Source organism: Salvelinus sp. IW2-2015, linkage group LG14 (assembly GCF_002910315.2).
Source record: "Salvelinus sp. IW2-2015 linkage group LG14, ASM291031v2, whole genome shotgun sequence".
Classification (NCBI taxonomy): Eukaryota; Metazoa; Chordata; class Actinopteri; order Salmoniformes; family Salmonidae; genus Salvelinus; species Salvelinus sp. IW2-2015.
In genome coordinates this window covers 12,340,107-12,362,634 of record NC_036854.1, presented here as the reverse complement: position 1 = coordinate 12,362,634, position 22,528 = coordinate 12,340,107, and the positions used below count along the sequence as shown (strand labels likewise).

The following is a 22,528-nucleotide window of genomic DNA, read 5'->3' as shown; positions in this document are numbered from 1 at the left end:
AATGTAGGCTAGTTCACCCATTATACACACTACACAAAGCAATGCACCATTCTTTGTCTACGCAGGTGTTTGTCTGCGTCTCATACATAATACTGAGACTAGTCCAAAAACCACCACAATATGTGCAGTAAGGGCCTATTGGATTTCCTCCTCATTCACAATGGGTGTGACATCACAGCGAGCACWGTCTTGTCATTGCAATAGCCCTCTAACTAACCCACTTTCAGAAATCAATTGCCAAGGACAGGGGGAGAATGGTCTCCCTGGCTACGATGATTATCACCTTTTTAAAAAGCCCTTAAAATGTTCCATCACAACGATGTGGATCTAATGAGAACAAAAAGGGGGCAGTAACCGACATCATCTCCCAGCACTGATCAAATACCTGTCCTATATTATCCCCAGCACTGGCTACGTCTCCCTTTGACTGACAAGAAGATGGGGAAACCAGACTCCGGTACTCCGATAGATCTGTGGAACTTTAGTGAGAGGTCGGGATGAATAGGACGCGTTTCTATTTTGCCATAATCGAAGGTAGACATGTACACAAAGCCGAAAACAAGCAAGCGTTTCCCTTCAGGTTCAGGGCAATTCCACAGAAACGGAATTACACTTTGACACAGATCTCTCTATTTAAAAAGTATGCCAAACCATTGATTTCAAAAGTTTAACAAACGATACAACTATATGCACAACAACTACTTTGAACAATTTACACAGACAATAAAAAATATAAAAAACATTTACTAGAAAACTGTGCAAATGTAAAGTTTGAAAGCTATGATCCCTTATTGTGTAGATGAAGGGGAGGAGACGGGTTAAAGCAGGATTTTTAATCCTCGAGACAACATGGATTGTGTGCGTGCCATTCAGAGGGTGAATGGGCATGACAAAATATTGAAATGCCTTTGAATGGGTATGATAGTAGGTGCCAGGCACACTGGTTTGTGTCAAGAACAGCAACGCTGCTGGGTTTTTCCATGCTCAACAGTTTCCCGTGTGTATCAAGAATGGGAAGCATTGGAGTCAGCATGGGCCAGCATCCCTGTGGAACACTTTAGACACCTGTAGATCCCATGCCCCCAACAAATTGAGGCTGTTCTGAGGGCAAAATGGGAGGGGGGGTGCAACAGCTCTGACACACACACACACTTATCCCACCAGACATGACACCAGGGGTCTTTTCACAGTTCCCAAATCCAGAACAAATTCAAGAAAGCGTACAGTAAAATATAGAGCCCTTATTGCAAGGAACTTCCTTCCATCTCATATAGCTGAAATAAACAGCAAACCTGGTTTCAAAAAACAGACAAAGCAACACCTCACGGCACAACGCCTCTCCCCTATTTGACCGAGATACGTGTGGCTACGTGTGCCTTAAAAAAATGTTGATGTAGTTCTGTCCTTGAGCGGTTCTTGTCTATTGATGTTCTGCATTATGTCACTCTGTATTGTTTCATGTTTTATGTCGACCCTAGGAAGAGTTGCTGCTGCTTTTGCAACAGCTAATGGGGATCCTAATAAAATACCATTACCAAAACTCAATATAAGTTAGGTGTTCTTAAGGTTTTCTACACTCAGTGTATGTTTTCAGTAACCCAAAATATTTTAATTTTCAACTGTCTGCAGCTGGTGAAAGAAAAAGAATCAAAAACTAAACAGAACGGGAAGCATAGAAATAGTGCACATAGAACAGCTCTCCCGCTTCTTAGACTTGCTTTCAATGAGAATCTATAACTCACAGTTCTATGTGAATTTGGTCAGGTCGTCCAAAAATATATATTGAAGCTTTAACTGGAGAGAGAGCGAGAGAGAGAGAAGAGACAGCGGCAGAGAGAGTGAGGGATTGTTTTCAAAGTCTTGCTTTGACCACCAAATGACAGAAAGAGAAAAAAAAACAGTTATGAGCTAAACATGACAGTATGCCAGTGGAAAGGAGGACAGTAGCAGGTGACCCAACTGTGGTGTGTGACTACTATCGTTTCCCATTGTAACCAATTCAATTGCAGTAATTCTGTTACCGATTTAGTAACATAATTGCACGTTTTAAATCACTTCAGAATTCCTATCAGTTAAAACAAATTGGTAGGTTTACCTTTACTTGTTACATGAGGGAGAGAAAGTAGAAAAATATCTTAAAGATGTAGTTCTGTTACCAAAAACTCACAAGGCAATGTTTCTTAACCTTACAGGCAAATAATGTATCCAAAACTAAATATKAGTGTTGATATTAGTTGGTAGGGTCTTTACGTCAACATTATTGTGTTTTGATGTATTTCTAATACCTTTTAGGACTTTTRCTGGTAGTATGTTATCTAAGACCCCCTTTCCATCTGTTTGACCAGAAATCAAAGCCTTTGCTTATTCCACATTTTTAGAAGGGAAAATGTTTGAAAAATATATATATGCCTTAATTTATCAAAAATCGTCTCTCCGCTTTCATTTCACACCCAATTGAATATGCTCCTATGAACTTCATATGTTGGCGCTCATGGGTCCTCTTACATGGAAATGCCATTCAATTGATTCAAGTGGCATAGAATCTGCTCAATGGCTGACATCAATGGCAGTGGAGTTGACCGCCGCTCGGTGCTCAGACAACACAGCACAATGAGCCACTGTATCCATTTCACCATTCCCCATGGAGGTCACCACTGTTACGGCAGCTTGTCATTAACCCAACGTGGAGACTGGAGAGGCAAGCAATGAGTCCCCCCTCCCTCCTGCATATAGATGATGGCAAATCATTGACTGCTGTGCAAAGATCTGGGAGTTAACGACCCTGTTTGCTGGAGGCGTCCTATTGAGTAATCTTCAACTGGAGGCATGTGTGTAGTGCTGAAGTCCCCAGGGAGGACTGGCAAATTACAGGACAACAAATCCAATAGTGAAACAAAAGCATTAATGAAATCCTCCCTGGTCTCCAGGGAAACACCTACAGAACGACATCTAGCTAACAGGTGCAGCTCGGGGGGGGGGGGGTTGTAGTGATGGGGGAGGTGGCGGTGTGGGTGGAACACTGGGCACTGGCAACGAAGTGGGTCTTTGGCACAAGGGTGACAGATGGCCAAACAGCGCGCGCACACACAGCCAATGTGGCCTCCCCTGGGACGGCATGGGCACACAGCTGAAAAGTGTGAGGCAGAGTTGGGTTACAGATGTTTGCCCTGCGCCCTAAAAGAAAGCAAAGAGGTGGCGGCTGGCCAGCGGGCTGATTTGGCTGTGGTCGATGATGGCATCTTTTACACATGGCAAAGTGCTGGACGGGCGGGATTGAGTTACGCAGGAGCACGCCTACTCAGAGGCCATCTGCACACTGACACACTACTACACTCCGTTCTCTCACCATCATCAATAGACTTGTATTACCATTTGGATAATGCACTTAACAGTGGTAACAAACCCAAATTGTAACACTCAAAACATATTGGGTCTTTTTACTCCACCAAAACAATTGTCTCCAGTGTTGTGATATCGAGCCATCACCCACTGAGATAGATCTAGTTTTCTATGTAAAGGGACCAACAAATACCTTGGATTTTCTTACTCCAAATTACAGCAGCTCTTGCATTTCAGAAGTATCACAGAAAAATAATACATTAAACATTTACGATGATCAACCCTGCAAAACGAGATTCTTCAAAAACACTGCTTTGAGGAAATACTATGCGTTTCATCCAAAGTCAAAGAAGAAATGCAAAGCCGATTCCGGAATCAAGCAGCACAAACATCATGAAAAATGAATGGCATTTTAAACCTGACATGCATTCTGGCTACTAGGATATCATAATAACGCATTTTTAAGGCAGCAATGTGTGTGAAATGTTGCTTCTGTTAACGCGCCATTACGCCACTTCCATGTAAGTGACATACATGCCTTGCCGCCGTGGCCATGCGTGGTGTAAATCTGTGAGCTTCTCCTCCATGGCGTCTCATTGGCTTTCCAGTAAATCTCAGGCTGCTACCCACCTGCGTTACATGAGATGAATTGGTCGGGAAATCGATAAGCCATTGGTCCTTTAAGTGTGTTCTGTCACTGCGACGTGTGGCCAGAGAGATGCTTGATACCAGGTAGGCGAAGAAGAACCATTGTGATTGGCTGATGGATCCAAGACTCACCTTCTCAGACCATTATTTCACAACAGGTGAACCACATTGAAGATTGTCAGCAGCTATTAAAAGGCACTGCGGACACAGCTTTCAGAAGGTCACGGACATTCTTCCATTGAACGTTGCTTTGGGACAAGAGTCATCCAGCTCTCATCTGCAGAGCATAGTAGAGACTAACTACATTGTTGTAAAGAACAAGTCCTTTCTCAGATTGCTTGACTGTGGAGAGCACGGAAATAAAGCAGAGCAGCAACAATATGGCGTGTATGGTTAAATAATTTGCTCTGACGATGGAAGTCTATCTTGCTTATATCACACATCCTGTGGTCACTCGAAATTGTGGCAAATGGCTGATTTCGAGCATTAGGCCTCCAATAACGTGATAGGTAGCCTAGTTAACGYTGTTAAACAATACCAGATTATCCTACCGAGGAACACCATATTAAACACAAATCAATAGAAACTGATTGCGGACAGGCAAAGGGATGAAATTGAACAGGAAAATCAATAAACTCACAGTTCTGGAAGCTCCGGTTATTAATTGGGTAAAAGAGCCGCTGGATTATAGGTATTGACAACATAAACATGCTATAGAGAACAAAAAAAAAAGGATTTTGCCATTTATGATGCAATCACTTTCATTACGTGAGGAGAGGTGTCCTGGCAAAAACTACAGCCGGAACAATACCAATATCACGATACTCGTTAGTATCTTGGAAAGGAAACAGAACACAAAGCGGAGTTAAATTCTTTAGGAAAACAGCCCTAATGTTYGAAACAAACATGTTGRCATCCAGAGTCACATGTCTTTGTTTTCCAAGCTATAGCACACAACAATGTACATAGAGCAGGTTTTTAAAGAGTTTGGTGTGGTTTGCGTTTTCATATTTGCCATGACATTTTTTTTGTGATACTGGTATCGTCACAGCCCTGGCAAAGAAAATTTAAATATCAACTTTAATTGAAAGGTGTTAGTACACACGTCTTCAAAACGGTCAGGACTATTTAATTGAAGAGGGGAGCGTTCTGTTCACTTCAAACTGGTTTATTGATTTTTATTCATTATTGGGAACAGTTGAATCTGGTTTGACCTAGCCTCTTGACACAAGGCAAACTAATGAAGACCTTGTGAAAAGCCAATTGATTTTCTTCCCTCCTCCCCTCGATACGGAAGCAGTTAGGCAAAGCCATCCATAATTTGCTTGACAGGCTGTAGATCATGATTAAAGAGCAGAGGCCCAACATTATTCAAATCTGTTGGCCTGTAAGAGCGGTTTGTTGAATGAATAGTCACAGCACTGTCTGTGAAGGTGATCCAATCTGCACTGTTGGCATACAGATCTGATGGGCTGGATACAAAGTCTATATAGACTTGGTCACATGGGCAACTCCTTTCACCACGTGATATCACATGTAAAATTTCTCAGCCACTGTGACTGGCACCCATGTCAACCTTTAGACCTGTGTAAGGTAGAGGTCAACCTGGAACAGCTCTTAGGGACAATTAACTGGTTCTAGGGCTTGTTTATTGACCAATCAGTGCCTCAGTCAGGGGAGGGGCAAGTAATCAATACGGTCCACAACACATCGGTGTCAGTATTCATTTGCCTGCTTGATGACCTCACTAGTCATTATGACACCCAAACAGAGGGGTAAATGCATGGATGTCTAGGGTCTAGGATTGTACCTTAGCACTGTCAGTATCAATAGAGATTGGAGAGTGAGCCAACATCCTCATCTAACAGAAGAGCCACAGTACCATGGATCTTCCTTAACCACATAAACAGTAAAGAGTTTCCAGTTGTATCCATTAGTGTGCAGTAGAGCAGTATTTTTTCCTACACTGCAGAACAGAGTGCTCACCTTTCCTCTTGGCTGCTTGTTTACTAAGCCAGTCTTTGAGATTCTATCCACAAGGTATTTTGTTCTCCTCTGTCAATGGGAGAGTGCAGCCAGTCCCCTGCAGTATACCTTTCTCCACTCTTTTATAGCAGGAATAGAAATTAAATGTGCATTCTGAGCATAAAAAGTGAGCTGGGCGGTGATGGAAAGGGAAAAAAATAAGAAAAAAAGGRACCTGCAGATGCTTGAGGGCTTCAATTACTGCCTCTATGGTGCCACAGGTCAACAGGGGGCCTTTGGCTCAGGCCTGGACCGGATCAGCCCTGTCCAGCTCAGTCTGAATGAGGCTGGGGCTTGACTCTGGGCAGGGTTGTGGTCCGACATGAGAAGGTGAGATTGTATGGGGGCCAGGGGCAGCAATGAAGAGCTTTTAAAAATAAAGCAGGGTCCCAGAGGGTTACGGCCTGGCTGAGAGAAAAACTCACCGCTGCCTTGCGCTTTCTCTCCTTCACCTCCCATGTCTTATTTACGAGTGGAAAAATACGAAGATGCTGGCTGAATTATTTAGCGTGTGTACTCGGCTTTCCTTTCCCAGGAAATTAATGTGGTGCACCGCGTACACTGCCAAAACTAACCTGGGCAGGGTCCATAAAGGTCCATGAAAACACAAACACCACAATGCAACACACACAATTCAATCTCAGAAACAAAATAGTGGATACTATTTGAAAACATTCTCAGCTATACGTTGTGTCGTCTGCATCAGGCTAAATGGCCCAAACATTAAATGTCCCAGAACTGCACGTTACGTTACATAATTGCCCTTAAGACATAATATCAAAAAAATGGGACCTCACAAAATGAGACAGCCATTATTAAAATATGCCTGGTTACTTGAATCCCCAAAGATAAACAATTTGTCGGAAGAGGCAAAACAGTACCATGTAGAGCTGTGAAGATMTCATTCACCATGCCGGTGTTAAAACAAGGTCAGGTACGTGACAAGCCTAACAATAAACAGGGTTTAATGTTAGTGATGACCTGGTGGCAGATAGAGGGTTAGAATTGCCAGGGTAAACTGCTCCAAGCACTTGTACTCTACCTCTGCTGTAGTCTGTATTCAGCAGTATAGTGGATAGCTGACAGAGGGGAAAAACCCAGCCTATGGCCAAAAGCAGAGGATTGACAGCTCCTGCTCCACCACATTGGGCATTGTCTGTCATCATAATAGTACTCAGGGCAGTGGTGGACGGGGAGGAGGACAGTCCGCTGCACTGTTGGGTAGAGGTCGACCGATTATGATTTTTCAACGCCGACGCCGATTATTGGAGGACCAAAAAAAGACGATACCGATTAATCTGTCGTTTTTATTTATTTATTTGTAATAATGACAATTACAACAATACTGAATGAACACTTATTTTAACTTAATATAATACATCAATAAAATCAATTRAGCCTCAAATAAATAATGAAACATGTTAAATTTGGTTTAAATAATGCAAAAACAAAGTGCTGGAGAAGAAAGTAAAAGTGCAATATGTGCCATGTAAGAAAGCTAAGGTTTAAGTTCCTTGCTCAGAACATATGAAAGCTGGTGGTTCCTTTTAACATGAGGCTTCAATATTCCCAGGTAAGAAGTTTTAGGTTGTAGTTATTATAGGACTATTTCTCTCTATAGCATTTGTATTTCATATACCTTTGACTATTGGATGTTCTTATAGGCACTTTAGTATTGCCAGTGTAACAGTATAGCTTCCGTCCCTCTCCTCGCTCCTACCTGGGTCTCGACCCAGGAACACACATCGACAACAGCCACCCTCGAAGCAGCGTTACCCATGCAGAGCAAGGGGAACAACCACTCCAAGTCTCAGAGCGAGTGACGTTTGAAACGCTATTAGCGCGCACCTCGCTAACTAGTTTGAATGAATGCTTACGAGCATACTGGTGCCTACCATCGCTCAGTCAGACTGCTCTATCAATCATAGACTTAATTATAACATAATAACACACAGAAATACGGCCTTAGGTCATTAATATGGTCGAATCCGGAAACTATCATCTCGAAAACAAAACATTTATTCTTTCAGTGAAATACAGAACCGTTCCGTATTTTATCTAACGGGTGGCATCCATAAGCTAAATATTCCTGTTACATTGCACAACCTTCAATGTTATGTCATAATTACGTAAAATTCTGGCAAATTAGGCGGCCCAAACTGTTGCATATACCCTGACTCTGCGTGCAATGAACGCAAGAGAAGTGACACAATTTCACTGGTTAATATTGCCTGCTAACCTGGATTTCTTTTAGCTAAATATGCAGGTTTTAAAAATATACAATTCTGTGTATTGATTTTAAGAAAGGCATTGATGTTTATGGTTAGGTACAGTTGTGCAACGATTGTGCTTTTTTCGCAAATGCGCTTTTGTTAAATCATCGCCCGTTTGGCGAAGTTGGCTGTCTTTTTAGGAAGAAATAGTCTTCACACAGTTCGCAATGAGCCAGGCGGCCCAAACTGCTGCATATACGCTGACTCTGTTGCATATGTTAGCAGGCAATATTAACTAAATATGCAGGTTTAAATATATACACTTGTGTATTGATTTTTAAGAAAGGCATTGATGTTTATGGTTAGGTAAACGTTGGAGCAACTACAGTCCTTTTTCGCAAATGCGCACCGCATCGATTATATGCAACGCAGGACACGCTAGATAAACTAGTAATATCATCAACCATGTGTAGTTAACTAGTGATTATGATTGATTGATTGTTTTTTATAAGATAAGTTTAATGCTAGCTTGCAACTTACCTTGGCTTCTTACTGCATTCACTTAACAGGCAGGCTCCTCGTGGAGTGCAATGAGAGGCAGGTGGTTAAAGCGTTGGACTAGTTAACCGTAAGGTTGCAAGATTGAATCCCCGAGCTGACAAGGTAAAAATCTGTCGTTCTGCCCCTGAACAAGGCAGTTAACCCACCGTTCCTAGGCCGTCATTGAAAATAAGAATGTGTTCTTAAAATAAGAGTGTTCTTAACTGACTTGCCTAGTTAAATAAAAGGTTTAATATATCAATCAGAAATCGGTATTTTTGGACACCGATTTTGGCCGATTAAAAAATATATATAAAAAAAAAAATAATAATAAATAAATATGTAAAATATATATATATATATATTTTACAAATTTATTTATTTATTATTATTTTTTTATATATATTTTTTAATCGGTGTCCAAAAATACCGATTTCTGATTGATATGAAAACTTGAAATCGGCCCTAATTAAATCGGCCATTCCAATTAAATCGGTCGACCTCTACTGTTGGGCCATTAGACTGAGGATGGAGGTACTAATCTGTTAACTACAGGTCYTTATTGAAATGCCTTTCCTCATTAAAAGGGCAATTCTGCRACTTTTCAACCTAAAATGAATTATCACCAGCACCATACCAGTGTGTACATGAAGTGGAGCGGGTCGAGAGTTAAGTTCCTTGGCGTCCGCATCACCAACGAACTATCATGGTCCAAACACACCAAGACAGTTGTAAAGAGGGCACGACAACACCTTTTCCCCTCAGGAGACTGAAAAGATTTGGCATGGATCCCCAGATCCTCAAAAAGTGCAACAGCTGCACCATGGGTTGCATCACCACCTGGTATGGCCACTGCTCGGCATCTGATCGTAAGGCGCTACAGAGGGTATTGCGTACGGCCAAGCTTCCTGACATCCAGGACCTATATACTGGGGGCTGTCAGAGGAAGGCCCKAAAAAATTGTCACGAGCTCCAGTCACCCAAGTCATAGATTGTTCGCTCTGCTACCACACGACAAGCGGTACCAGAGCGCCAAGTCGAGGACAAAAAGGCTCCTTAACAGCTTCTAAGACTGCTGAACAATTAATCAAATGGCCACCCGGACTATTTACKCTGCTGTTACTCGCTGTTAATTATCTAAACATAGTCACTTTACAAATTACCTGGACTAACCTGTACCCCCGCACATTGACTCGGTACCGGTACCCCCTGTATATAGCCTTGTTACTGGTATGTCATTTTCTTGTGTTACTTTTTGATTTAGATCAATCTTTTCACTTTAGTTTATTTAGTTAATATTTTCTTAACACTATTTATTGAACTGCATTGTTGGTTACAGGCTTGTAAGTAAGCATTCCACGATAATGTCTACACCGGTTGAATTCGGTGCATGTGACAAATAAAATTTGATTCAATTTGATTACATATGTGAAAACAGCAAGTTCTAATGGTCTGTGGTTACAAAGACAGCAACAAAAAAAAATTGAAAAAAAAGCTTCTCTGTGACGTCACAGGGTAGGATTAAAAGTAAGAAAAACCTGCAATGACTTTCTAGCCAGAGGGAAGGTCTTTTATTTATTTWTTATTGCTCCCCACGTCACCTCTAATCTCAGTCTTTGAAAATCACCGTTCTTAAAATAATTTCAACTTCTGATGATCGGGTAGAACTTTATTACTTCATTTTTTTCTACGAAACATGCCGATTTCTCATATGTAGACACTGGTATTGTGCTGGAGATAATGAAAATGAGGTTGAAAAGTGGTGGAATTGACACCAAGGTGGCGACACGCATCTCTGCGTGCCTGGCAGACATTTCAGCTTGGATGTRGGCCCACCACCTCAAGCTCAACCTAGACAAAACCAAGCTGCTCTTCCTCCCGGGAAAGGCCTGCCCGCTCCAAGACCTCTCCATCACGGTTGACAATCCACAGTGCCCCATACCTAAGTGCKAAGTACCTTGGCGTGACCCTGGACAACAGCTTGTCGTTCTCTGCAAACATCAAATCAGTGACTCGATCCTGCAGGTTCATACTCTACAACACCCATCCGTATCCATTGTGCGTCTATTACCAGAATGCCAGCAAAATTAGCACAAGTAATAGCTAAATATGCTAACGAGCACAAACAAAACTAAATGAATTGCAAAGACAGGCAATCCAGCTCAAAGTTATCAGGGCCTAAAATTAACACCTGCGGGTACATTTCGGCATTGGCGTGTAAGAATGTCTAATTCACCAGCCACTATGGAGGGTGGTCACAATCAGGGCTCTACAGTTCGAGCATTTCATAAATAGTCAACTCAAGTAAGGGCACGAGTGCAAGTTGAGATTTATAGCAAAATAAATGCTGCAGCAGATGTTTTCAAAGTATTCCTGCGGCTTTGTTTCATATCTGATAATACACAAAGAAATCTGAATCCTGATGTTATAGCTATCCCACTGAGCGGAGTGCTGAAAGACAAATTTTTTGAAGCAATATGGCATAAGTTTACTCGAGAGTCTACTAAAGTGAGACTTTGTRCTTGTGTTTCTTGGCTATTTGCATAGTTTTTTTGACAAGCTAGGTTTCTTTTCAATGTTTGAGTTTGCTTCCACTGCTAGCAAAAAGAGACATTGTCGGCCTTTACTAGTAAGATTATAAAKAGGCACACGTGATGACTGCGGTGGCCCTGTTATCAAGAAAACCTTACATTTAAAAAATAAATTAAAAAATAAAAGGTTCACATTTTTATAACTAGGCAAGTCAGTTAAGAATAAATTCATATTACAATGGCGGCCTACCCCGGACGACGTTGGGCCAATTGTCAGCCGCCCTATGGGACTCCCAATCACGGCCGGATAAGATACAGCCTGGATTCGAACCAGGGACTGTAGTGACGCCTCTTGCACTGAGATGCAGTGCATTAGACCACAGCGCCACTCTGGAGCACCAATGATGAATTTTTTATTTTTTTAATGGATATTTTGGTTCAAAGACATATCATGGGCCTGGTTCAAAGACATATCAAGGCGTCACTACAGACCCGAGTTCGATCCCGGGCTGTGTCGCAGTCGGCCGTGACCGGGAGACCCACGAGGCGGTGCACAATTTGCCCAGCATCGTCCGGGTTAAGGGAAGGGTTGGCCGGCCGAGATGTCCTTGGCCCATCTCGCTCAAGCAACTCCTTGTGGGGGCCGGGCGCATGTACACTGACTTCGGTCGTCAGTTGTACAGTGTTACCTCCGACACATTGGTGCGGCTGGCTTCCGGGTTAAGCGAGCAGTGTGTCAAGAAGCAGTGCGGCTTGGCAGGGTCGTGTTTTCGGYGGACACATGGCTCTTCGCTCAGGTCACAGAGTATTAAATCGAGCAATATATAGCACATCACTTCTCACTAGTAATACATTACTTGTTTTAGAAACATTACAAGGCATGCTCATCATTTTCAATAAAAAAAAAATGTAATGACGAGCAAAATATCTCCGCTGGTAAAATGTTTTTCATCTACCTACCACATTGGCTGGTATACAAAAAAAGTTAGTTTTAGGCCCTGAAAGTTATACATATATAGAGAAGTCATTTTTGGTGAGTTTGGAAATTTACAAACAGAAATTAACAAAGCTGTCAAAGCAAAGGGTGGCTACTTTGAAGAAACTCAAATATAAAATATATTTAGATTTGTTTAACACTTTTTTGATTACTACATGATTCCATATGTGTTATTTCATAGTTTTGATGTCTTCACCATTARTCTACAATGTAGAAAATAGTAAAAATAAAGAAAAACCCTGCAATGAGTAGGTGTGTCCAAACTTTTGACTGGTACTGCACCGCAGTCAGTCAGACTGGCCTGCCCTCATGCATGCATTCTCGAGTGAGATACAGGTAATTGCCAAAATAAATGAAACACTTGCGTAAACGTGGAATGAAGTATATTGAAAGCAGGTGCTTCCACATAGGTGTGGTTCCAGAGTTAATGAAGCAATTAACATCCCATCATGTATAAAAATMTCCAGTTGCCCATTATTTTAGCTACCATGACTGGAAGATCTCAGTGACTTTGAAAAAGGGGTCTCAAAGTAGCATAGGGGTTTTAAAGGACGTGTGTGTGTGTGTGTGTGTGTGTGTGTGTGTGTGTGTGTGTGTCTCAGTCACCAGATCAACCCAATTGAACACTTATGGGAGATTCTGGAACAGCATTTTCCGCCACGATTAACAAAACACCAAATGATGGAATTTCTCGTAGAAGAATGGCATCGCATTCCTCCAATAGAGTTCCAGACACTTGTAGAATCTATACCAAGACGCAGTTCTGAAGCTGTTCTGGCAGTCCACGGTGGCCCACTTTATCTAGGTGTTTCCTTTATTTTGGCAGTTATCTGTATGCAAAGGCTTCTGGCGAGATCTATTCAAATAGAATTCTCTCTTCCATCTTACCCTCTCAGCCCTGGCTTGACAGTATTGTCCGTCCCGATTACCAACATACCTCCGCCTCAAAAAMGATTCCCATTTTAATCCTACTGACAGACAGTGCATGAGATGATATGGTGGCCCTGGAATAACCTGTGGGTCTTGTACTCCATCTATCTTTTCAGTAATGCAATAACTTTGTGAAACATAAAACACAGATTGAAAACCAATGACCTGTGTGATTGGGAATCTGAGTACCAGTCTGCCAACTACAATACTGAACACTAGAGGGGTTGAATTAAGAGGATTGTTGTCCTATACAACGTATAATATCTTACCTTAATAATGAAATAGAAAGCAATGTCTTATTATAGTCTAGAGAGTCATCTTAAGCAGACATTAAACAGCTATGATTCTGTTGATGAATTGCAGCGAAGCAAAGAAAKATCGCACAGAATCCTAACCACACAGGTAGGCAGGAAGGCAGCAGTACGTGGAAGGAAGGAGGCAGAATAGGACGGGACACTAGAAGATGAATTGGAGCTGAATCCCATCATTGATCCTTAGCCCAGCCTCTCTCGGTGTGAAGGAAACAGAGTGGAACCCCCCTCAGAGGGGGAAATTAGAAAAGTAATTAATACTAGCTGGTCATTGGGCCCATAAATTATGGTTTTCTTGAGGCAATATGAGGAAATCTATCTCCCGGCCACGGTATACATTACCGGGTATACAAAGGGAATGGCAATAAAGCAAGTGTTATGCTCCTCGGACTACCAATAACCTAGACTCCAACAGCAACTAAACATCACAGCACACAAGTGGAGCAAACGGTATCACTCAAGGTCTATAGCAGGGAAGAAGTTAAACCGTGCCTGATATCCCTCCTGCATAAACTTCCGCCCTAGCTGCATTGTTAATTTACAGACGACGTACAAGATACCAGACCAGGTCTCAGGAATGGTTAACTGGTGATCCCTTTGATCTCTCCTGAGTTAAGTAATGTGCAAAAAAAACTAAAAGCAGATTWAKCTGTGGAATAATCACCAAGGCTCTCTAAAATAGGATGAATTTGTTCCTCTAGGGCAATTCAAAAGGCTGACTGGGGGCCTTTTTCCTGAAAAATGTGTTTGTTTTCTATGGTTGTGTTTTGCTTTCCGTATATTGAAGTGCATAGTGTAGGCCTATATTGATGTGTGTTGATGTGTATACAGGGCTCATCTGTAAAATAGCCATTGGTCTCAGCATGACTCCCTGTCAAAAAGGTTCAATAAAATATCAAGATTGCATCTGTATAAATCGAGATTCTTTTCAAAAGGGCACGAGTCAATGTCGCAGAAGGTCTTTATTGGCATTCAGTAAATAAAAGCTACTGTACAAAGAACCTTTTAACTCAAGAAATGTGCCAGCTCGGAGACATCAATTTCCCTTTCTCAAAGCAATTAAGACTGAAGGTCAGGATGTCTCACTGTGGTCGCCAACACCTCCCCACTGGGACTGTTTGTCTCTCCCTTGGTGCTGAACAATTGGATTAGGTCTCTGTTCTGCTTTACAGACGAGAGTCATCATTAGTGTCAGTCAGGTGGTGGGGGCTGGTGGCTTGGGAGCTTCCCCTTGGTGGTGTAGCAGCACAGAGGTTCTAAAACGCAGAGGCGCAACATCGCCAGACTTCCGGGAACGCTTGCGAAACAGACCAAGCAGACCAGGCCGGGGTTTGGGGTTTGAGAAGTCAATGAGAGAATTCTTCCTTAGTTGTTATTTTTCTTGAAATCTAAAAGGCATAACCTAGATTCGAGCCAATGTCTGAAGTAGTTATGATTTGAGATTTCCTTTGGAGCAGCAGTTTCTGCCTATCTTCATACTGTACTGTCTCTGGTAGTAGTGTGTTAGAGCTCTGGGCCTCAATGGCGTAGTAGTGTGTAGTGGAGCTGCAGTGGCCCACCAGTCCTGGCCTCCTTATCAATCAGTCCTTCAATCACTCAGTTKTCAGAGGCATGGGATCACTGGGCTATTGGACTGGTGGTAAGCTTGAGGAAAGAGCGACAGGGCCTCTTAAGGCCTGTGTTTACTGATATGCGCACACACACACGCACGCACACAGACACACAGAGGGATATGTGCGCTCACAGTATATGATTACCCTGAGTGACGTAGTCTTCTGCTCATAAGCCCCATAAAACCCCAAAAGCATCTTAGCTGCCAATACTGGCTTTTAACTCTATCCTAGCTACATCCTAGCGCTAGGAAGGCTTGTTCCTGGGGTTAAGATATAAGACGACACGAAGATGATCAGGTAGCCTAACTTTCACATATTAAGAAACAAAATAACTACCTTATAGACTAGCATTTGTATATTGACTAGCCAGAGGACATAGCCTACATTTTTCTATAGCCTACATTTTTCTATAGCCTACATTTATCTGAGCATACCTCTGCGATACTCAAAGGTAATGGACACCTACATAGTAACCTCCTGTGAAGAGGTTTCAGGCTCCATCAGTGTATAGACTATCCACAGGCATAAACAACACTGTGGCCCCCTGTGAGACGCAGTGGGATTGGCTGGCTGAAAGGGACTGCTATTAAAGCCATTACACAATTAGACTAAGCACCTGGAGGGCCTCCACGTCGGTAATTCTATAGCGGTCTACAGATAATGGAGGGCAATACAGATCCGTTTCAAACGCATCTTCCTGGCATCCTTTGTAAGAGGTAAATGAACAAAAGAATGGCTAGGAGTACAGCATCCAACAATACCTTACAATTATATACAGGAAGTTTTGGATTAAAAAGCTGTTGACAGACAACCTAGTGGGGAAGTTATGAAAGTAAAAGTGAGGAAGAGAGGCTACTGGGCTTATCAGAATGTTGCACAGGTAGGTCAGGAAGGGAGGGCGATTTCGCTAAGTGTCATGTCGTCCATGGTGTGCAAAAATAATTCAACTGGATCTTGGGGGGGATAGAGAGAGAGAGACAGAGAGAGAGAAAGAGACCGAGAGAGAAAGAGACCAAGAGAGAAAAAGAAACCGAGAGAGAGAGAGAGAAACAGAGAGAGAGAGAGAGAAGAGAGCGAGACGAGAGAAGAAAAGACCGAGAGAGAGAGAGAACCGAGAGAGAGAGAGAAGAAAGAGAGAGGAGAGAGAGAGAAGAAAGAGAGAGAGAGAGAGAGAGAGAGAGAGAAACACCGAGAGAGAGAGAAACACCGAGAGAGAGAGAGAAGAGAGAAAGAGAAAAACACGAGAGAGAGAGAGAGAGAGAAACACCGAGAGAGAGAGAGAAACACAGAGAGAGAGAGAGAGAGAGAGAGAGAGAGAAACACAGAGAGAGAGAGAAACCGAGAGAGAGAGAGAAACCGAGAGAGCGAGAAGACCGAGAAAGAGACCGAGGAGGGTGAAAGAGAGAGGACTGCCTCATCCTTCCTTCCTAGACAGCCAAGGCGACTCGAGACCTTTAACAAACCCACAGTTTCTAATCCCTGGCTGCTGAGCCAGCTGGCCCTCTCCTCTCCGCATGCAAGGGGGGACGGGACGAAAGCCTGACAGGGTTATTAACCGATTGCCCTTCAAGATACCAAGTGAATACTGATAAGCGGGTCAGCCCTACAGAGCTGCAGCCCAGGCACTAATTTGCATCTAATTTCCAAATGCTTACTAGCCCCACCCAATGTTGACCTGCCCAGTAGACTGAGGAAATCTCAGGCAGCACACACAGGAAGAGAGTGACACGTGAATCAGCAATACGAGGATGTGGTGTGTGGTGCTGTGAACTGTGCTGTAATTAGCCCACAGTTGCAATCTTTACGATTACCATAAATGATTCCCCCAGTAAGGGTCTTTGTCAAACATTCAGGCTTTCTATCCTGTACCTGTAGAGGTTTGTTGGATGGGTTGTGTGTAGGCTACTACTAACTACAGTAATGACTGGGGATACAGAGATTGCTCATCTGTCTACTGTCTCTGATATATACACACACACACACACACACACACACACACAGAGAGACAGAAAGACAGCCGAGACTGTTGTTTTTTTCCTAATTTGTACGATGATTCACAGTGGAACCTTGGTACCAGGATGAAAGGGGGACAGGCAGGTGATTGTGTAAGAAGGGAACTCAAGCACAAAACAAGTTCCAAAGAATGTACAGAAAATGTTCCCATTAAAAATAAATATGACTAACCTTGCCCAAAAAAAACTACACAAAGCATCACTGCTGGTTATTTGGTTGTGCAATGTTTTCATAGTAGGCCTAAACCAGCACATCCCTCCCCCTAACACACAGACACACACGGGCTATGGCTCTCCTTAGGAGAAACATTATGCGTTTCTAAGCCCAAGGCAGGGACCTGAGCCGAGGACTCTCAAAGGCAGCTTTGCAACCATAAACATGGCACATTTTGATTGACTGCTAAAGAATCTGTCACCACTGCAATTTCCTCTAAATCACCTTATGCCTTCTGAATAATTTGATCCCATCAAGTTGTGTACTTTGTCAGCAGAGAAGCTGTATCACAGGAAGCTGATAGTCGACATGAGGAGAAGCAAAACCAAATGCCTCCAGCCTAGGTAAATAACATGCTGAAGTGACAAACCAGCCAAGCAAGTGGTGAGTTGTATGTCTTTTGGATTCATAACTAAACACCCATTAACACTTGCTATTCTTAGTGGTTTCCGAGTATGGTGGCTGTACAAAAACAGACATTGGCCCTCTGAATGGGAATAATTATTACCCATTTACTAGCCATAATTTGCACACTATCGTTCATAGTATGGAAGTGTCTATAAATGGTTGGTTAATTCATTGTTCAAAAACGGGACTGTCAGGAGGCCTTAGACCCACGTAATTAGGCTACACAGTATACGAACACTAACAAAGTGCCATCCAAAATAATCATTCAATCAATTGGACTACTGTGGTTTGTCTACAGCAGAGATGGGCAAATGGCGGACCACGGTGCCCCTTTTGTAGGCCCGTGGATCAATTCCACCACCCCTCAAAAAAAGTATTTTTTAAATATGTATAATTTTTTAGGAAATCAGTCAGGGTCTCAACTTACTGTCAAGAGTTAGAATAGTAGAATACACAATGTGCAATATTCTACATTTGGTTGTGCATGAGCAGTTGTCTTGTCAGCTAACATTTTTTAGATTGTTAAATTAGTCTAGCGGCCAGCTATCTAAACATGTAATCAAGACATTACTGGCTGAGGTAATGGATGGGCTGAACATGCCGAGAGATAAGTTCTGATTGGTCTGCCACGTAGCMTGCTTCTGTCTATAACATGAGCTGCTCAGTATGTGCAGATAATCCTTGCTACTGCAGCTTTTTTTTTAAGATATAATGTTAGCCATGGAGAAGTGTTACTACTGCTCTCAACAACATTGCTGCCCTGAATTTAGCAGGCGCTATCGACAAAGATCAATGGGAAAACGTTGTGATGGACTACTTTCTGCACATGGTCAGTGACTTGACACAATGCGGGCCAAACATGCTGTACAAACAAAACGGCGTTAAAGGGATTCAGTCTGCTGTGAAGCGTTCATCCATGTATACGGGTAAGAGTCTAGCTACATTTTCAGATATTATACTTCGCAAAATTTGTCAGAAAGTTGTTTTCAATGCAAGTTCAAGTGTACTGTTAGCTAGCTAGCAAGCGTTACGTGTATGATCTGTGTAGTAGCTAATATTATTTATACCTCAGTCATTTGCATTGCTAGTTATAGCCTAACCCTAGCTAACATTAAACCTAGCTGGTTAGCTTTAGCTACCTGCAGATTCATACTACAGCATTTAATGCATGGTGGCTAGCTATGACAATCAGTTTGTATTGCTAGTAGTATGGTTTGGGATTATGAGTCATTGTTTAGCTAGCTAGCTACAGGTCTAAACAAAAGACTCCACTTCGCCAGATGATTACAAGACCCAGGTGTGTCTGGGGGATTATTATTGTATTTCATGAACATGTGTACATATCTAGACAATAGTGACCCATCCACTTAGCTAGATGTGGCTGGGGGGGTTATATAATTTATTTCACGTAACATCAATTTAGACAAGTGTGTCTGGTATAGGTGTGCAAACATGACCGTATTCGTAATCGTATCTGTAAATTGAAAGTAGACAGATCATAAAAAACACAAGTGTTTTAGTATGCCTAAATAGATGTTGGCTAAATACTATACCTCCCTGCACATTCTCACTGCAAAAAAGCTGCAGATTAGGAGCAGCGCAGGGAGGGGGTGTGTCTGTGTGTCCTCAATTTGCAGCAGGCAGCCAAGTTTGCTGTCACTCAGTCAGAATGTGCACTAGCGTTTCCATACCCTTGCCCCACTTGTTAGATATTATGCAGCCATGTGATTTATCATAGTAGCAGGCAGTAGCAATCTAAATGATCAGACAGAAAACATGCGAGGAAAAGTGATCAGGTAAAAATTTTAAGTGAGTGGACGGAGAAATACGGCTTCACTCTATCCAATCAGAGCAGCAGGATCAACGTACAGCCCACCCTTCTCTTTACAGACAGGCAAACTAGCCAGTTTAGTTATTTAAACCATGCAAATGACTGACGCAAAGACAGTATGGTTTAGAAACTCTGTGACTGACACATGAGAAACATGCTTCCTGGCACCCAAAGAAAAAATTATTCCAATCACAGATCATTACAAAAAATACTTGGATCATAATCATAACCAGAAAATGGCCCATACCCGTTACGATAATAATTTTGTCCGACTACTCAGCACACCCCTAGTGTCTGGGTAAGCATCATCTAATAATTATGAAATATTTGTATCTGTACACTTTCTATTTTTGATATTGATACTATGCAAATATGCATGTAACCATTTCACTGTACTGTTTACACCTTCCGCATTCTGTGAATGTGACAACTACACTTTGATTTTATATAGTGTGTCTTTACCAGAGACAGTAATGTGAAGAACAACATGACCTGCACCAAAGTCAGATTAGAATATAGGCCAAGGTCTAGATAGTGTTTTTTTACCTGGAGTTTTCCCTTATTGAAGGCTACTACTTTCACCACTTTTAGTCTTAATCTTTGGTTGTTCACTACACTACCGCACTCACTCTGTTTAGCACATGGCCTCACTTGTGAATCCTTAAAGAGATGAGTGGGGCTAAGGCTTAATAGGGTGTGAACAATGCTTAATGGTTGTCAACAAGAGATCTCCAGTAGCTGTACCAAAACATTCAAGGGCCATTTTCTCAAAAGTGGMATAACAAGTTTATCAACTTTCAACGCAGAATTACTTTCCCATTGTTCCTCAACTGCAGGGTATGATATATCATTTTGTAGCTCTGAGTCTCTACTTTTATCCAATGTAAAAAGCACAATTTAAGTTTGCTACATAAGACCGAATCGAGGAGGTCAGTCACATTAAAAACTGCAAACATTTCTTTCCACCCTATGGCAAAATGTGTAGAATTGCAGGAAATTAACTAAAGGGGTCCCCAAAACGCTAGGTGTGTATGGATGTAGGTATGCAGACCCATGAGCCACTGAGGCCCCTCAATGAGTTCTGATATTTTGTGGCCCCCACCCCCATCAAAGTTGCCCATCCCAGCTCTACAGGATGCACTCTGAATCTGGTGATAATGAAGAGTATGGGATTGCGTGTATATATAAATACAGGACAGGTATCTGGATACAAATGTAATTAGTTCAAAGTTCAATAGACACAAACCACTAGCTGAAAATATTATGCCTGTGCTGTACAGTGTCGTATAGGCCTAACTATAGTACACAGCGTGTCGTGTTCGAGGAACTAGCCGATTAAGCAAAACACTACAGCAAACACCGAAGCGAAACTAATTACACAAACCCAAAGCAGCCATACTCATTCTAGTAGATAATGCAARACATACATACATCTCACCTCTTTAATTTTTTCTCGTCTCTCTTTGGTTTCCGGATCGGAGGGCTCGTGCCCTGTTGCTCCGGGTGGCCGGACATATTCAATGACTGGTAGGTTATCGTCATCTTTCCCACCTTTACCYAGACCTTCCTTCAAAACTTTGTCCTTCTCGTTCTGTATATCTTGCTTTATCTCGTCTGGTCGTTTCTGGAGAGTGTCTTTGGCTTCAACCAAAGCCTTTTCGTGGTCCTTTCTAATCTTGGCTAATATCTTTTCGTCGGTCCCAACTACGATATTTGAATCACTATCCGTACCTTTTCGAGTGTTGGTTTCTACCGCGGACGAGTGGAAGAAAACTCCGCTGAGCAGCTTCGACGAATCCGGTAGGAAAAAAATAGCACCGAAACAAAGCGTAATAAAAGCGCTAAAAACTAATAGCAAAATGAATTTCTCTGTCAGTCTGAAAGAGGTCGGGCTGGAAGACTTCCTACTCGGGGTAGCTGTAAAAGGCAATAGAGTTGCTACTGGCATTTTCCTTGTCGTTCAAGAAACTAAAACAAATGAATTCAATTCTAAAATCGGCTTACGTCGCGCACAGTCTTAGCTTCCGTACAATAATATTAGCTATCCATTTCCCATATGTATATCAGATAAATTAATAATTTAGTATTTCGTAAAAGTTACTATTGAGCAGCGCGCTGCTGTTTCAACTGCCCATACTGGGAAAACATCTGCAAAAACTCTTCGCTCAGAACAGAACGGAAGGAATGGCAGCTATGCGCAATTGACAGCTCTTCTTGTCCAATGGCTTTGGTCTGCGCGTACAGTTAGCGAAATACAATTGTGGGCGTGTTGTTCGGACCCGAATGTGACAGTGACACTCTTGTTTTGATGTCTTGTTCAAACTTAATGGTCACTCATAAATAAAGACACATGCAGTGATCTAAATGATACAATATAATAAAAAGTGGTCATATAAAACGGTTCTAGAGTAGAGGTAGTCAGTCAATCACATCTCGGATGGATCTCGTAGTCGCACGGATTGTCTACTCAGTCAGGGTGTGTAGCGCGTGGACATTCCACATCGGCTCATGCATTTGTCATGTGGCTTTGCGCGTGGCTGAATCGGACTTGTATAATGAAATAAAAATAAATACAATCACATAAAAATAGTTTTTGGAGTATTAGGCTACAGAATATATAAAAAAAAATGCATGAGAAGCAGGATCCGTGTATGTCAAATATATGTATTTGTTCAGTCATTGTAATAACTTTGTGCTTGCTAATATTGCCGTTTATTATGTAAACAGAGAGAGAGAGAGAGAGAGAGAGAGAGACTGAATATAAACTAAACAAATAACAACCTGCCATGACTAGTAATGAAAAAATAAACCACCTATAGATTTTTTGCATGGCTAGAATATCAGACTGCATTTATGCATTTCTATTGCACACTTCAGTACATGAATCCGGCTCTTGACTATCAGTATGTGTAGCAT

The 22,528-nt window shown here is 42.1% G+C and overlaps 1 protein-coding gene across 1 annotated transcript in view; it reads right to left on the bottom strand.

The window, feature by feature from the left end:
• Positions 1-21,814, bottom strand: part of man1a1 (mannosidase, alpha, class 1A, member 1) — a 172,471-nt gene extending 150,657 nt beyond the window's left edge. The window contains exon 1 of the mRNA XM_023999506.2: positions 21,051-21,814. Within this exon, the coding sequence (XP_023855274.1) occupies positions 21,051-21,560 (510 nt within the window). The 5' untranslated portion in view covers positions 21,561-21,814. The remainder of the gene's footprint in view (positions 1-21,050) is intronic.
• Between the last annotated feature and the right edge of the window lie 714 nt (positions 21,815-22,528).